The 18,427-nt window shown below is 38.8% G+C and overlaps 1 protein-coding gene across 1 annotated transcript in view; it reads left to right on the top strand.

Annotated features, from left to right (window-relative positions):
• The window catches only part of PEX12 (peroxin-12), a 60,783-nt gene that overhangs the window by 975 nt on the left and 41,381 nt on the right, over positions 1-18,427 (top strand). The window contains exons 2-3 of the mRNA XM_010266612.3: positions 694-799; positions 5,920-6,068. Coding sequence (XP_010264914.1) covers positions 694-799; positions 5,920-6,068 — 255 coding nt within the window. The remainder of the gene's footprint in view (positions 1-693; positions 800-5,919; positions 6,069-18,427) is intronic.

Below are 18,427 nucleotides of genomic sequence, written 5' to 3'. Positions count from 1 at the left end.
TGAGCTTGAATGAGTTATAAGCTTTTGTATTTGGATGTGGAGGAAACTTCTCCTGTGAGTATGAATGAAATCTTCACCTAATTAATGAAATCTTTTCTGTGTTGCCAATCAAAAAAAAAAAAAATCACCATTTCTCAACAAAAATCTGGAAGATCATGTTTGCTAGAGATAGACTATATGTAAAGCTGATATGCACATTTCACACTTGAGAAAAATAGAGTATCCCTAGAGACGTTTACTTGTTTGTCTATTTTTTCTTGAAGGCTGACTTCTGTGGTATAAATTGTTTTGGAGTTATATTTTTTTTATTCAACCACTATTTGGAATTCATTATGAAATTAAAAAAGAAAAAACTGGTGAAACAGTCTTCTTAACTATGTAATAGAAAAAAAGAGAAATGTGGTTGTTGGCATGTTGTTGCCACATGATATGCATTTGGACTGTTGAGTTTCATATATAACTAGAAAAGATTAACTGATATTGCTGCTGCTTGAATATATACTTTTGTTTTAGGAGCTTTTTTTCTTCTCCTTTGAGGCCACTAGTTGTTAAACCAATATGTGTGTTCTTTCATTTCAACTATCTATGTTCTCGGGCACTGGCTTGTTTCAGATTTTAGTAATTGGTAACTGCTCCATATCTTTATTGTTTCTTGTATATGTTTGGGTTTAAGGCTAATGCGTGATCATGCAGGTCCTGGCTCTAAGAAGACCATTTCTCCACAAGGTGTTAGACTATGAGGATGAGTTCTTTGCACTGCTAATGATGATCCTTGAAGGTCATAGTTTACGAACTACAGGTATTTCCTCAGTTCTTTGTCAATTTCCTGTCTAATATTTGGATTGTTGCTCCCCCCTTCTCCTAAGATAAACAAAAGTATGCCGATGTCATTGTCTAGTTGACAAGTTTGAACATGAAAAACATTTGTACTGCTAACTGATAGGTGTTTTCTAAGATATGATAAACATATAGTCCAATCATCTGAAGTTTCTTCATATAAAAATGCACAATTGGAAAAGAATCGGCTCCAATTTATTAACTTTTCTGCACTTTTTCTTAGTGTTCATATATTTTATTGTTTGAATTATTTATTCTATTGTTAGCTTATCTTGTTGCCATTATTGATGCCCTATGTACTTTTTTCCTTTAAAATATTGCAACATGCTTGGTAAACCCCATAGTTTTCAAGGTGTCTAAGTGATTCTGTGCAACACTGGGGCGCCTAGGCGATAAAAATTTTATAATATAAAAACAAACTTTTGGATAGTTCCCTAGTTTTATATACTATTCAGCATGTATATTAATAGAAAAAAATAACAGTTCTCTTTAATAAGAACATTAAATTTCCTCAAAAATGTGGCAAATCATCACATCTAAAAGATAAAAATCTTTTACATATATTAATTTCATTATTTTCAAAAATAATATACTATAATAAGTATTTAACAAAGCAATTTCATATCAATTAGCAGCTAAAGAAGGTTATTAACTTTATATGATAAATATTCAAGATGGAAAGTAAAATAGAAAAAAACAAGGATGGAGCTTCTGTCTTATTTAATTAGAGAGAGAGAGAGAGAATAGAAAGAAAAATAACCTCTTTATAATTCTGTTCTTTCTTTCCTCTTTCTTTTTCTTTCTTTCTTTCTTTCTTTCTTTCTTTTTCTCTCTTCAAAACCCTTTGATCTTTTAAATTTCAATAGTAAAACATTAAAACAAAGTATAATTGATATATATATATATATATATATATTATAATAAAATCATGTGGAGAGCTACAAGAGCAGCTGTTCTTTGGTCGATTTTGGGAAGAAGGAAATAATAGTATCTTTAAGAATACTAAAAGATCCAAGGAGGAAATTGTATAAGGAATAACTATTAAGGTTATTCATTGGTTGAAAACAAGTGAACTGTTTAAAGACTTTTCACTTTTCAGCTGATGACATTTATAGAAGATGGGATGAGGTGGCAGGTACTACATCCCTAAAGCCTGTGGTACAGGAAATGTGGGCCCCGCCAACTTCCCAAAGCACAAAGTTGAACTTTGATGGAAGCTCTACAAGTAATCCGGGCCCGTCGGGTATAAGGGGAGTATTTAGAGATGGGGAAGGCAGAATTATTGCCATGTTTTCGGGGCCAATGGGAGAAGGAGATTCATTAAGAGAAGTGTTCTGGGTTCTTTGGAATGAAAAAAATAGAAGACTTTATGAAGACAGATCAAAGAACACTGAAACACTAGTTGCTCTGGTTGGGAAGCTAGTAGCAGATTGGGTTTGGGTGCTAGCAGAATTTGATCAAATCAGCAGATCTGAAATAGGGAGGAACTTTTGGAATATTCTAGAAATTCAGTGGTTGTAATTTGGATTTTTGTCTGCTCTTATTAACAGTTAGTTTGTTGTGTGAGCAATGGTGACACCTTGTCACCATTTGGATTGTATTCTTCTTTTTTATTTAATAAATTTTCATTTACTCTTAAAAAAAAAGAGCAGAGTTACTTCAAGGCATAAGATATGCCAAACACTTGGGGCTACATCGAATGGAGATTGAAGGGGACTCTAAGCTGTTAATGGGATGGACGGTGGATGCAGTCAGGTTGTTTGGAAGCATGGAAATATAGACAGATGACAAGGGAAATAATCAATATAACAAGGGAGATTGGTGTGTGCTTTAAGTGGACAAGAAGGTCAGCTAACGGGTTAGCTGATACCTTAGCAAAACAAGGGACTGTAAGGGAGAACATGTTTTGGGCAGTGCTGTAATGTGTATGTAACTTGGGTCAACTTCAGTTTAGGAGTTACAGATGTACTTTGTCATAGTTTAAAATTTTTAATGAAGTTACTGCTTCCAATAAAAAAAAAACTTTTAACACATACATTAATAAGATACAGCAATATAGATAATATTATAAAAGGCGCCCGCCTTGTCATTTTTGTCGCCTAGGTGGGTGCCTAGTTGCCTAGAAGGGTGCCTAGCTGCTAAAAGTCAAGGTGTTTGGGTGAGGCTCCCAGACAAGGGCGTCTAGTGGCTTAGGCAGGCACCTAGGCGACACCTTGACAACTATGGTAAACCCATATTAATGTAATATAGAAAGGTGCAATAAACAGATTAACAAGGGGCACATGTTGGTAGCTCAACTCTGACTGTGCAAGCATTCAACCCATTTGGTTGAAGGCCATATTTGCTCTGCATAAGTGAATATGTAGAATGTTTTGTTCCCTAGGCAGCTTTTGTTTCTATGTAAAAGTGGTGGAAAACAAAATTTTTGTTTCTTAAAATGGATGAAAATATAAGTAAATAATTCCAGATTAAAAAATTTCCACCCCTTTTTAAGTGAAACAAATGGATCCTTGAGGAATCTCTATGTCCGGTCTGTTCCCATCTTTGTTTGCAGACATTTTTCTAGTTTAGATGGTCTATCTTTGAGTCCTATTGGCTCTTAGAGAAATTCTGTTCTTACAGTAACCTTGACGGAGGTCATTAGTAAAGTGAAGGTTATGGGGAGGTGTGCACTCTTGCAGCTATTTTCTGGGGAGGAAAGGAAGTCAATTTTTTTTTTGTCCAATAGCTTTTGAAGAGAGATAAGCACCACGGTAATGAGCTGGCTGGTCGAAGGTTACTACTAAGTGACAATAAGGTGGATGACTTTGACCAAGGAGAGTCCTTGGTCCTTTAGATTCTTCATTTGGGTGGTTAGACCTTAGCTATCCTCTTGAGTAGGTAGTTGAGGTAGATACAACACTCAGCTAATGCACTAGCTGGCTTCTAGCCAAAGTAGGTAGACTGCTGATTCTTCAGTAGGGGCTTTATGCCCAGGGGAACTTCTGTTCTTGTTTTTTTTTTTTTAGAAAGAAGGTAAAGTATCGTATTACTCACAAAGCAGCAAAAAGTCAAATCTGCAAAAGATAATTCTGTACATCTTATATTCTGAGTATGCGCATAGATACAAAAAGAGCCAGAGTCTAAAAAAAAAGAACTATATGGCCTATTTCCTAAAAATTTGTGTTCCTACCCCAAAAACCTTTCAGTAAATTTTCTTCTGTGTTATATTTATTTTCGAAGTCTCTTGGTTCTTTCTGCCCAAATTGTCCAAACCACTGTAGCACACCCTACCCCCAAACCACCTTGCCTTCTTTTGATAAACCATTCAGCTGCCAACCCCATAACAGTGCAATTAAATTTTCTGGATGGAAAGGCTCTACTTCAAACAGCTCTAAAAACTTTGCACATAGCCTCCTTGCAACTCTACAGTGAATAAACAAATGGTCTGAATCTTCTGAAGCTTCTCCACACATTATACACCTACTGGGCAACACTCTCAGCCCTCTCCTTGCCAAGGCATCTACTCTTAAACATTTGTCCAATACTGCCACCCATAATAAATAAGCAGCTTTTGGAGGGGTTACAGTGTTCCACACTTTAGCTTCTGTGTAGCCCTCCATCTCCACATAAGTGAGTTTGTTGTAGAATGATCTGACTGTGAAGCTTCCTACTTTATCCCATTTCCAAATTGGCTTGTCCCTAGTCATAATATCAAGTACAATGGCACAGATTTGCTGCATCAGATCCAACCACGGCCCAACCTCCCAATCATTCAAGTTCCTTCTGAAAACAGGGCACCAAATTGCTTTATCTCCTTCCCATGCCTCAGCTACCAAACATTCTTTATTTTGTGCAATCTCTTTAAGTGGTTGGTCTCCACACCAAGTATCAAACCAAAATTTAATCCTCGTACCATCTCTTTAAGTGGTTGGTTCTATTCTTGTTTTGAGTGGTTCTTGTATGCTGTACCTGCTCAGAGAGAGAGAGAGAGAGAGAGAGAGAGAGAGAGAGCATGACAGATAATTTCAAGTTCTCTAACCTGTAGACAACATAGTGCACTTGCTGGAACTTACAAGGGTCATGGTGGAAAAATCATCATGGTTACTCTGTTTTTATTGTTGTTTTTTTTTTTTAATTCTTTTAGAGTGGAGAATATAGCTTGCTACAGTCTACAAGGCCCCAGGTTGACGTATTTGCTTAGCTTCAATTCTGTTGAGGTGGAGGGACCCTTATTTAGTCACTTTCCAGTTGTGTAATAGTGTGGAAGGTCCATGTTGTTGGAGACACTTCATTAGAGAGGGCACAAATCATTGGCTTCTAGAATGAACATCTAATTTAGATTGGCTTCAACCCCCCCCCCCCCAAACCCTAACTTGATGGTTGTTAGTCTTGCCAAGGGAGGGATCCTGATAAGTTAGTTATATACTTATTTTTGGGTTCAATGTACCAGGGCAGCTTGATTGTAAATTCTTATTCTTTTGCCTTGTCCTTTAGGAGGCTGTTTAAGCCCACTTCCTTGCTTGAGGGTCATGTGTCCTTGTGATTCTTTTTTCCATACCCCTTTTTGATTTATAATAAATCATTTGTGTATACATAAATAATAAAACTGTCATGTTTTTTTTCTTTGATTGCTAAATTATAAATCACATGTTGTGTATATCATTTATTTTAATTCCAAAATGGTTGAATGGATGTCTACCAGCTTGATGGATCCAAAGTGGTTGATGTCTACTAGAGAAGCTCTTAACATTAGATATATCTCTAGTAGGTTTTTCTTAGTTAGCTTAAGATAACTATACATTAGGCATAGTTAATGTGGAGGTAAATTAAGCAAAGTATAAAAAATGAATAAAATATTGATCTTTTCAATCTCTGTAGTATGACATGAATTTCATTTTCACTTGATGTTAGGGCAGGCCTTCGATCTAATAATGTTTTTGTAACACTAGGCATGAGCCTCTGTAGCTGCACCTTGAGTTCTTTCCCATGGGCCTAGCTTTGAGGCAAGACTCAAGATGAAAGCTGCACATGTCTTTTATAAGTTGGAAGATGTTTCACTTTTTTTTATTAATAAGTTCTCCATATTCTATTTGTTATCAGATGCATCCTTTTCAGAATCTCTCTATGGATTACGAAGGAGGGCAGTAAAGATTGCGGTAAACAAGGACAATACTCAAATGGACTCTGGTGATAGACTCCGCCTCTCTGGATTAGAAAAGCACCAAAAAGTTCTCTCAGTTGCATTTCTGGTACCTTCTGCTTTTATCAACTTAATTTTTGGCCCTTATTGAAAGGGAATCTAAATTCATTTCATTTATTTGTGGTGTGACATACTCTTGAATCCTTGGACAAACCATATTTTTGTTCTTATAATCCTTGGAAGTTCATGCATTTTCCTTTCATTTCCATTTTCTTTTATGGATAATGCATTACAGATAGGTTAATGCTGTTGCAACTCTTGTCCGGCATCTTCTTAGTCATTTGTTCAATATTCCAGTTTAATTAACACAACAAGAAGGAAAGAAGAAAAGTGTGGGTAACAGTAGCTGACCCTTAAATTAAGCTGACTACTGCTACCAAAACTTGGGGTGCCTTGGCACGTGTATACATGTAAAACATATTGTCATAACTCTTATTAAAATGCTGACTGTTATTGATAAAGAAAAAAAAAAGGAAAGGAAAAAGTGTGGGTTGGTGGTTCTGGTTATTTGGAAGAGTTTGCTTCTGATTAATCAATTGGAAGATTAATTGTGCTAACTGCTAAGCCAATTGTTTAGTGGAGTCTAAATAACCCCAGAGTCTTCTGTGTCACAATTTACTTGGCCCAAGAGGAGATCCATGAGATACATTAGTTACATTTATATATGAAAAATCAAGATCTGGTGATATAACGCAGGGTCTTCCAAAAGTAGAACAAGTGTTAGAAGTGCGTTCAATTGATTCAATATCAATGAACCTAGAAAAGAGGGTTGAAGACTGGAAGAAGGATAAACCTGGTGAAGTGAGGAATAGTTTGCAAGAGTAAGGATCGAGGTGGATAGGGGGTAGGAAATGTAAGGCTCATGAACTTATGGCACAACTGCACAAGGTATTGGTAAGTAATTATGGAATGATAATAAATGTTTGGGATGCTGGTTTATCTCCTTGAGCCACTTTGGCTTCTCTGCTGAAATCTATTCATACTATCTTGTTGATCTTCCTATAGCCTATTCATACTGTTTGGGATGCTGGTGTGTCTCCATGGAAAGCTATTCAGCCTTAAATGAAATATGAATAATCAATTAGCAACCGAAAATTGAATTTTTCCTCCTTTTTTTTTTTTGGCATGTTTAGCACATCTTTCTTTTTCACATGCTCAAGCCTCAATTTTGAAAAGTACATATAGCCTCCTTTTTCAGTATAAAAATTTGTGCACAAATTAATTTGAATTTATTTATTGGTCAGATTGACTTGAATTTAATGGCCTAGAACTTGAACCAAAAGAAGTGCATTTCCTTTTGTCCCATTATTTTGCTGTTTCTTATGAATAATCAAGCAGGAAATGCAGATCAAAGTTTAAAATGTCGGTATTGGTGGAAATATTGATCATCCAAATATATGTAACATGTTGGAAATGTTGGGAATGTTATATAAAAATATTGTTAAAATTATAGATATGGTTGAAACATTGTGAAATATGTGGAAATATACGGTGATGTTTTATGAAATGATAAAAGAAGCACAGTTACACCCTTTTAGATTATTATCTTGTTCCAAATGATCAAACAAAGCCTTTTAAACTAAGGCTAATAGAGAAAATAATACACTACGAAGTTGTCCCATAAACTTATAGAAAGTGCAAACGATTGAGGGTGGGCCTTGGCACAATGGTCGGGTTGCTCCATTGTGACTTGGGTGACCAGGTTTCAAATCTTGGAAACAGCCTCTCTGTATGTGCAGGGGTATCATACATCTGTCCCTCCCCAAACCCCGCATTGGCGGGACCCTCATTCATTGGGCTGCCCTTATAGAAAGTGCAAACAATTCTAACAAATTGACCACATAATCCATTACAGAAATAAGAACTAAGATTTAACATCATGTCCAAAGAGAATTTCAAGCTAGCTCAAAGTGATCATGATGTCCATTAGGCAGGCAATAATACATACTAGTACTCCATAGAGTTGCAATATTATTTCCAACTCATTATGTTATAATACCATCTCGTATACTCCACATGGAGCCATTAATTTTTACTGGGGAATATATCAATTCCAGTAATATTTCATGTCAGTACCAATGGAAATGGAGATATGTTGTGGAAATTGTTTTCCAGGCTAGAGATATCAAAGGAGAGGAAGAGAGGAGGAAGTGAGAAGAGGAAGGGAGAAGAGGAAGAGAGAAGAGAGAAGAGAGAAGAAAAAATTTGTATTCAAACTTATGGCTGGCGGTGCCAGCTATTAGCTTTTATATTAGGGCGACCCAACTAATAATAAAAATAAGGGAAATTACAAGAGTTCCCCTATGACACTAAAGAACAAAAAAATAAATAAAAAACTAAGAGCTTCTGGCTATAACTGATTTCAACACTCCCCCTCAAGTTGGGACATAGATATCAATCATGCCCAACTTGTCACATAAATCATTGTGTCGCAGATGATGTAATCCCTTGGTAAAGATGTCTACAAGTTGATTTGTGGAACTGACATACGGAGTGCACACTTCCCCATTTATAATTTTTCCCTAATAAAATGCTTGTCAACCTCAATATGTTTAGTTCTATCATGAAGCACTGGGTTGGCAACAATGTTGATAGCAACTTTGTTATCACAATACAAGGATATGGGGCCATCAACAAGAAATACCAACTCATTCAACAAGTTCTTTATTCACATAACTTCAGCCACTCCATGGGACATTGTTCTATATTTAGCTTTAGCACTAGACCTCGCCACAACATTCAGTTTCTTGCTTCTCCATGTGACCAGGTTTCCTCCCTCACTCTTCAAGTGATCATTCTTCTAGAAAAGTAAACCAGCCCATGGGAATTTCTTTAGGTACTTGAGGATTCTATTGGCTGCCTCTAAGTATGTAGTCATAGGAGCATGCATGAATTGGCTAAGAACACCCACAGCATAAGCAATGTCTGGCCGTGTCATAGACAATATAACAGTCTGCCCACAAGTCTCTGGAATTGTTTCACATCCTTGATCATCTCACCTTGACAATCACCTAATCTATGGGTTGGATCAATGGGGGAGTCAACAGGCTTGACTCCAAGTTTTCTTGTATTCTGTAATAAATCTAGGATGTATTTTCTTTGAGAAATGAAGATTCCCTTTTTCAAACGGGACACTTCAATTCCAAGAAAATACTTCAAGGGACCTAGATCCTTCACCTCAAATTGAGTGTCTAGGAACTCCTTTAGTCTTTGAATTTCCACCTGGTCGCCTGTGATCACTATGTCATCAACATACACTATCAAGGCTGCAATTTTTCCCTCTCCTTTTTTCACAAATAATGTATGATCAGTCTGACACTATTTATAACCAATCTATTGTACAACTAGGTGAAACTTGCTAAACCAAGCTCTCGGTGATTGTTTTAGTCCGTACAAGGACTTCTTTAACCTACACACATTTTCTTGGTCTTGGGCATGGAAACTAGGAGGTTGCACCATGTACACTTCTTCTTCAAGATCACCGTTCAAGAAGGCATTTTTAATATTTAACTAGTGGAGATCCCAATCAAGGTTAGCAACAAGAGAAAAAAGAACTCTGATAGAATTCATCTTAGCAACCGGAGCAAATGTCTCTACATAGTCTACTCCATACACCTGAGTAAACCCTTTCGCCACTAGTCGATCTTTGTACCTTTCTATTGTACCATCAGCCCTGTGTTTTACTTTAAAAACCCACTTGCACCCTACCGGTTCCTTTCCCACAAGAAGGTCCACTAATTCCAATGTACCATTTTTATGTAAGGCATCCATCTCTTCTTTCATTGCATCTGTCCATTCAGGTATTAAAAGAGCTTCTACCACATTTTTGGGGATAGGGACATTGATTCTTAGGACTCGTTATTTGAGTGAGATTCCTTGTTACTGTTCAACTGGGTAAGTGAGAGATGTAGTCAGTGATGAAGACTTAGCTATCAGTATCGGATCAGAGAGGCTAGGGCCTTAAGTGCCAGATTGAATCCTTCTTTTAGATGAGGTCAATCAATGTAACAAGGGAATCATAACAATAGAGCATCAAAACATTAAACATTAGACGAAGTAAGCTGAATGGAGAGCAGAGGCTTTGTGGAGATTGCACGATGGAGGAAATCCTTGAGAATAGAAGCTAAAGATTTTCTCTTTGAGGAGTTGAAGATTAAGGAACACCCTAGCCTAAAGATTCGAGGAAGAAGGCTATGACCTTGGTTCAAGGACATGAGATGGTTGAATGGCTCATGGAGTTTGTGTCGAAGGCAGCAACTAAAGGTAAGAAACTAAGCAGGCAGGAAAGGTCCTTGGAGACAAGAAGAAGATACTTGATGGAATGTAAAAGGAACTCTAAAGGATCATACATTACTTTGTCTGAATTCTTTTCTAAAGGTAAGAAGCAAATGGTCTGCTTTCCTCAAGGAAAAAATAGTCAAGGATGGAAGGAGGTTGTCACAGTGTTGAAGACCTTTCTTACCTTCAGGAGAAAAGGGGAAGATAAAGCAGAAGGAGGGGTTCTCTGGAAGACTGCAGCTGAGGAGCAAAAGAAGAATCTGTTTGTTATGGCACACTGTGAGAACATCCCCACGATGACTGTTAATGTAAGGAAAGAACGTTGGGAGGACAATGCTGGTGTTAGAAGCCAATAGTCCGATCTTGGAATGGAGGAAAGTTGCTGATTTGTTAATACAAAAATTGAACCTAAGAACCCCCTTTGACAATTATAAGGCTCTTCTTGATCTTGTTGAAAATCCGATCGAAGTTGAAGCTCTGAGTTTTCAAGATGCTTTAGGTTCTTTTACTTTGTTTAAGTGGTCTACTTCAAACTCAATGCTTTTTTCAGTTGAAGATGGTGTGGTTATCCGAGTGATTGGGTTGCCTTTCCACCTTTGGAATCATGAGATAGCAGCCTCCATTGCAGTGTTATGTGGTGCCCATCTTGATGGAGAGTTTTGGGGAGACCTACGATCAGCAGCCTTGTTGTTGAGTGGAGTTAAGCCTGAAGATACCCAGAAAGATAACTATTAATGTTGATGGGTTTTTTTTTTTTCCAGTGTGGCTGGCCTTCTCCATTGAAGTTGATCTGTGGAGGGAGGCTCAACAGGTTGAAGATGAGAGGACAGAATTACTAGAGTTACGTGGCAGGTTGGGGTTGGTGTACTCAGAGAAAGTTAATACTTTCACAAAAATGGATAGGCAGCCTTTAGGATTTCCAAAAGATTTCGGCAGATTGGAAGGTCAAAATGGCAAGTGTCAAGGAACAGGGCTGACATCCACCAGATCGTTTGCTCAGGTGGTTGCTTCTGGCGCCAAGGATTGTTGTTTGGAATTTTCAAATTGCTCTTCTCCTCAAGATCAGGGTAAGCACACTTTAGACAAACCGAGTAGGGAAATAGCAGTGGTGGGTGAACCGTTGAACCAAGTTGGAAGAGGGTTAAACCCAGTTTTGGCCCAAAGAAGAATATGTGGGCCTGTGTCATCTATTGGACCTTCTATTTTGAGGGACCTAAGCGTTGGTAAAGGCCCAAATGGACCAGTGTCAGCAAGCCCGACCCAGTCAAAAGGCGCATGAGCCTTTAAAGAATCACATGACTGGGGTTAGGCCTAAGGTAGACGACAAAAACCTCTAGAGAAACTTGACTTGAAGTTTTCGTCTGATGAGGAGTGCTCTGATTTTGAAACTGAGGATATGTTGAGCCTTGGCAGTATCGACCTTTCTCAAACAAAGGACTTATTCAAAGATGACAGTTTAAACACTGAATTGTTGTTCCTAGAGGAAGACGTTTGTGGTTCAATGACAGGGATTCAAGTGGCAATTCCCTCCCCCCCCCCTGTTTCCGGTGAAATAGTCTCAGTAATCATCTCCAGATCATCACAATCCTCGTTGTGTCAAAAGAAGCGATCTAGAGAAACTTGACTTGAAGTTTTCGTCTGATGAAGAGTGCTCTGATTTTGAAACTGAGGATATGTTGAGCCTTGGCAGTATCGACCTTTCTCAAACAAAGGACTTATTCGAAGATGACAGTTTCATCTCCAGATCATCACAATCCTCGTTGTGTCAAAAGAAGCGATCTAGAGAAACTTGACTTGAAGTTTTCGTCTGATGAAGAGTGCTCTGATTTTGAAACTGAGGATATGTTGAGCCTTGGCAGTATCGACCTTTCTCAAACAAAGGACTTATTCGAAGATGACAGTTTAAACACTGAATTGTTGTTCCTAGAGGAAGACGTTTGTGGTTCAATGACAGGGATTCAAGTGGCAATTCCCTCCCCCCCCTAGTTTGTACTTCACACAAGGTCTTGATGGGCTCAACTGCTTTTACAGAAGTTGCACAGGGTACATCTACTCCAATAGACAAACCCACCCTTGGACTGCAACATGCTCAGGATATCTATTTGAAGGGTCAGAACTCATTACTGTCGTTCCACGCAGAGTCACTGATTACGGGGCAACCTTTAATGGTAGCTTCGGCTGCATTGGTTAACACTGATTTGATTGAACCTAGACAACTTCCAAAGATCAATCAGACAGGGGGACCAGGCCTAGATTCGATGCCTCCGCTAGCACCTTTTGCTCTTGTTCTCACTCTTCTAGTTCCCTTTGATTCAGGTATGCCTGTGGATTTGTTTTCTGATACTAACAAGGGTCCTATGCCTGAAATAGGTACTTCGGCTTCTGAACCAGCAGGAATAGCCAAGGGAGGGGAAAGTGGTATTGGGGTTAAGGGTTGTGGAGAAGAGGAGGGGGAGTTTTTATTGAAAAGGAAGCAGGAAGAAGAATTAGAGAGAATTTAGGAGTGGACTTGTGCTCTCTTAGAGGATTATAAAGAGGAAAAAGAGCAAATGGAGGTTACCCCTACAAAATTGGAACAGAAGAAGGAAAATAGAGAGTGTTTGAGAAGTGCTGGGATAGATAAAAGTAGGAAAAAAAAAGAAAAGATCAGAGGTGGAGAGACTAATCTCAGATATTGAGGGTGATATTGGATTCAGTAGTCAAGGGGAAAGAAGGAAGGACCCTAAGTAATGGTGGGTGGGGGTGTTTGGGAGGGTTTTTTCTACTCTTTCCTAATTTTTGAAGATTAGTTAGTTTTGTGTTGTTTTAAGAGTAATTGTGTTATGTTAGTTGTTAGATAGGAAGTGGGGACCACAGCAGTTTTGTGAGTTCAAATTTTATTAGTTTTTTGAGTCTTTTACATGCTGTTTTATGTTTTGCTGCCCTATAAGAGCATAGTAGTCTTTGTACTCATCTTATATTTTTAATATAAATAATAAGTGAAGGGGGTGGCCAGATTATTGCTCTCTTTCTTCTCAAGATCTCTTCTTCTCTTCTTCTTCTCTCTTCCTCCTCTCTTCAAGAAAACATTCTTTTCTTTCATATTTTTTATTTCAGCAGATTTCTACTTGGTATCAAAGCTTCGGCTAGGGTTCTTGAAGCATTCTTATGCAGCCCTAGATCGGTCGACTGCATGAATTAACAAAGGGCTGATCGATCTGCTATAGATTGCCCAGTTCTTGGATTTTTTGGTGAGATCTAGTCATCAGGAAGGTGATCTACGTTTTGGCATCAAAATCAGGAAGAACTGGAGTATGGAGAAGAGTCCTAGAAAAGCTAGACTCTTTGTTTTTTATCTGATCTTGGGCGCACAGGTAACGTTGGACCTTTCTAGGCCTTTCTGGGCCTCCTGGAGTGGGCGATTCACTCTTCTCTCTATTGGAAGATGCTGGGATGAGAGAGATTTATCTCTGATTAGGGTTATCTTTTCCCAAAAAGGTTTGTTCCTGTGTGCGTGGTTTTAAATTGTTCTTGGAGGCTCTCAACCTTTTTCTTTCGGACTATTGAACTGTTTGAAGCAAGATGGAGAGTTGGAGTACCGAGCTGAAATCCACTGGTACCATGGGACTAGGTGTTGGAGGTAGTAGTGATATTTTTTAGTTTATAATCATTACTACGGTAAAACTTGATGGTACAAATTATTTAGAATAGGCACAATCAGCCAAGATGGCCATTGGTGCCCGCAGGAAATTAGGGTACATCACTGGGGAGGAGAGGAAACCAGATATAGATTCCTTTCGATGGGTACAGGAGAATTACATGGTGATGTCTTGGTTGTGTAATTCTATGTTACCTCACATTGGCAAAAGTTTTCTATGGGCTAATACTGCAAAGGAGATTTCGGATGGAGTAACTGAAACCTATTCTCATAAACAAAATGTAGCCAGAGCCTATTAGCTAAGGAATCAGGTGATTAGTATAAAACAGGGAAACAAACCCCTTGCCATGTATTTCTCCATGTTGAAAACCCTTTGGCAGGAGATAGATCACTTAGAAACTGTGGTGTGGGAAAGTGTCAATGATGTAGCAACTTATCAAAAACCGGTAGAGGAAAAGAGGGTTTTTGAGTTCTTGGCAGGGTTGAACCCTGAATTCAACATTGCTAGGCAGCATATCCTTTCTAGGGAGAGTGTGACACTCTCTCAAGCCTATTTGTTTCTAGAGAGGAAAGCAAGAGGAATGTCATGCTAAGACAGCCTGGGATTGACTAGTCGGCTATGGTTAGTACAACCAAACCTTAGTTGAATGGAGACAAGGGGAGCAGTGAGACTAGGAGAGAGGATAAGGACTTGGTGTGTGATTACTGTAAGAAGCCTAAGCATACCAGGGATACTTGTTGGAAGCTCCATCCACATCTTATGCCTGCTCAAATCAGGAACAAGAAGGGAAATGCAAATGTGACCACTACAGGAGACTCTTCGACCCCTCTTTCCCAAACTAATTGGGAATCCATTGTAGTAGCAGCAGTGAGAACAGAATTGGAAAGGTTTGGACAACTTATGATTAAGAAAGATACAACTAGTTCTAGCCTTTCAGATGGACAATAGAGTGTAGGAGCCAACTACACTACGTCTTTTGCTCATACAGGTAGTTCATATGCAATTGCAAATCTTGCATCCACCTCAAGTAAGGAGGGACCTCCCTAGATTATAGACTCATGAGCATCTAAGCACATGACTAATGTTCCTACCCTTTTCAATTCTTATCAGTTGTGCTATAGTAGAGACAAAGTCTCTACAGTAGATGGTTCCCATATTCCAATTGCTGGGAGGGGACAGTTAGAGTGACCAATGATATTATCTTATCTTCTGTCCTACATGTCCCTAGACTTCATACCAACCTACTTTCTGTTAGTTCTTTGACAAAAAAATTGAATTGTTCAATGACTTTCCTTCCTAGTAATTGTGTTTTGTAGGATCTGGAGTCAAAGAAGATGATTGGGGGAATGGTCATGAGGTGAATGGAGTCTACCTTCTGGATGAGATTCCGAGACATCAGAGCCACCATGTTAGTAGCAGTAGTAGTAGTGGATCAAAGTCAATGAGTCAGATTATGCTTTGGCATAACCGGTTGGGGCATCTTTCTTTTGGTGTTTTAAAATTTTTGTTTCCAAAGTTATTTGAGTCTATCTAGTTATCTACCTTAGAGTGTGAGAGTTGTCAGTTGGGAAAACATTGTAGACATTCTTTTAAACCAAGTAATAAAAGAAGTGCTTTTGCTTTTGATGTTGTTCACACTAATGTATGGGGCCATATCATATTCCTTCCATGGGTAGATACCATTATTTTTCTCTTGTTTGTGGATGATTATACATGGTATTCTTAGATATATTTGATGAGATCCCGTAATGAGGTTCCTAACTTTGTACGACAGTTTTACCAGATGGTTCTCACACAATTTGGAGTGAAAGCTAAGGCTTTTAGATCAGATAATGCTAGAGAGTATTTCGAGAAAGACTTAACCCCATATTTTTTGGAGCATGGTGTAATTCATCAAAGCAGTTGTGCACATACACCGCAACAGAATGGAGTAGCATAGAGGAAAAATAAACACATTGTAGAGGTGGTGAGAAGTCTTATGGTATGTGCTTCAATTCTTGTACATTTTTAGGGAGATGTAGTTCTTACAGCTGTGCACTTGATTAACCATGTTCCTTCACGAACTTTGGGGTTTAAGGTGCCATTCAGCCTCATTTTTCCAGATTGAGAGATGTTTCACATACCTCTAAGGGTTTTTGGTTGTGTTTCATTTGTTCACATTCTTGGCCCCTATCGCAAGAAATTGAATCCTAAGGCTAAGAAATGTGTTTTCTTTTGGGTATGCTCAGAACCAAAAGGGGTATTGTTGTTATGACCCGATGTCGAGGAGCAAATTTGTTTCTATGGATGTTACTTTTTTTGAACCCACCTTCTTGTTCTCGAGTGGTTCTCCTAAGGGGGAGAGTCTTGGGGAGGAGAACTCACAGTCTGTTCCTCTTCCTGGTTCCTTTGTCCCTCCATTAGTTCCATCAGCACTTCCATCAATTCCATTAGTTCCATCAGCACTTCCATCAATTCCATTACCTGAGCCACTACGGGCAACCTCATAGAAATATCAACGCCGGCAGACGATGGTTGACTCCACACATGCTCAACCCGCACCACTCTCCATCAGTCCTTCCGAAGCTTCAGATTCAACAGATACAGTTTGAAGTATTCCCCTTGAGCTTATGCCTGTTATTATTCCTATTGATAATGTTCTTGTACCTAACACTGTTGTTGTAGCTAATCCCACTGACCTTGATCTTCCCATTGCACTTCGCAAAGGGAAAAGAAAGTGTACAACCGACTGCATTTCACTCCATCTCTCTTTGTCGACAAGATATGATTTGCGGCAAATTAAAAAGATATGATTTGCTACAAATTTAGAAAGATTTGATTTGATTGATTACAGATTTGAATAAATTTAAGAAAGATTAGATTTGAATAAAATTAGGAAAGTCATATCCTAGGATTAAGGGAAAGATTTAATCAATCCCTAATTGAGAGAGATTCTAAGAGTAATTGAGAGAGATCCTAGGAGTTTGTCTCTCCTATCTTTTCTTATTTAAGTTGTATGCTCAACATGTTTTATCAATACAGAAGTATTTCTTTTTCTCTCCCTCTTCATTTCTTCTTCTCTTCCTCTTTATTTTTCCACATGGTATCAGAGCTTTAGGGTCCGATCATGAATTTTAAGGCCGCCATGGTTAGCTCTGATTCAACCTCTTCGGATGCTACCAGTGGTGTGACATCTTTGGAGGGAGGTATTCAGTCAGCGGCCATCTCTCTCTCTCTGAGAATTCTCTTCAGATTACCATTCACAAATTGAATGGAAAGAATTATCTTGAGTGGTCTCAGTCCGTGCGGTTGGTGATCGACGGCAAAGGGAAACTCGGCTATTTGAATGGCGAAGTAAAACCGCCAGCCACTGATGATCCAAAGTACAGGCAGTGGTGCTCTGAAAATTCTATGGTTACCGCCTGGCTGATCAACTCTATGGATCCTGTGGTTGGAAAACCATTCATGTTCCTGCCGACTGCTTGTGATGTGTGGGAAGCTGTTAGGGAAACCTATTCAGATCTGGACAATCATTCACAATTGTTCGAACTGAATACCCAAATGTGGAAGATGCAGCAAGGTAAGCGTGAAGTAACTGCTTATTATAATGAGATGATGGCTGTTTGGCAGGAGCTGGATTTATTTGAAGAAGAATGGGAAAGTCCGAGTGACAGTGCTCGGTACAAAAAGAAGATAGAAAGAGGTCGGGTCTTTGTCTTCTTGGCTGGTTTGAATAAAGAACTCGATGAGGTTCGGGGACGTATCTTAGGGCGAAAGCCCTTACCTACTATAAGAGAAGTTTTTTCAGAAGTGCGTAGAGAAGAAGCACGACGGCAAGTGATGTTGAAGAATGTTAATGAAACAAAAACTGAGAATGAAGGGTCCGCTCTTGTGGCCCGAGGTGCAGACGTAGACGGAGATAAACGAGGAGGAAAGCAAAGGCCTTGGTGTGATCATTGTAAAAAGCCATGGCATACTCGGGAAACCTGCTGGAAGCTGCACGGGAAACCAACAAGTTAGAAGAAAAAACCAGACAGTGACAACAAGTCAGGGGGAGATGTCCACGCACTTCAAGTAAGCAATTCGGATCCAAGGCAGCCATCATCCTCGGAGTCTCTTCCTTTCAAAAAAAACAAATAGAGCACTTGTATAAAATGTTTCAATCTCAATCGTTAAGAAACTCTAACCCATCTTGCTCTCTAGCCCAGTCAGGTAATTTTTTCACTGCAGCCATTGCTTGTACCAAATCTAGTGGCTCCTGGATATTAGATTCAGGTGCCATTGATCATATGACCGGCACTTCACAGTTCTTCTCTTCATATACACCCTGTGCAGGGAATCAAAAGGTTAAAATTGCAGATGGTTCCTTTGCTACTGTTGCTGGGAAAGGAACTGTGTCTATTTCTCCTTCTCTAAATCTTAAAGATGTTTTACATGTTCCTAACCTATCATACAATCTTTACCTGTCAGCAAACTAACCCTTGATCATAATTGTCGGGTTAATTTTTGGTCT

The sequence above is a fragment of the Nelumbo nucifera genome, chromosome 1 (assembly GCF_055504915.1).
Source record: "Nelumbo nucifera cultivar China Antique chromosome 1, China Antique-T2T, whole genome shotgun sequence".
Lineage (NCBI taxonomy): Eukaryota > Viridiplantae > Streptophyta > Magnoliopsida > Proteales > Nelumbonaceae > Nelumbo > Nelumbo nucifera.
Note: the sequence above shows the minus strand (reverse complement) of the source record. Positions and strands in the feature narration are given on the sequence as shown.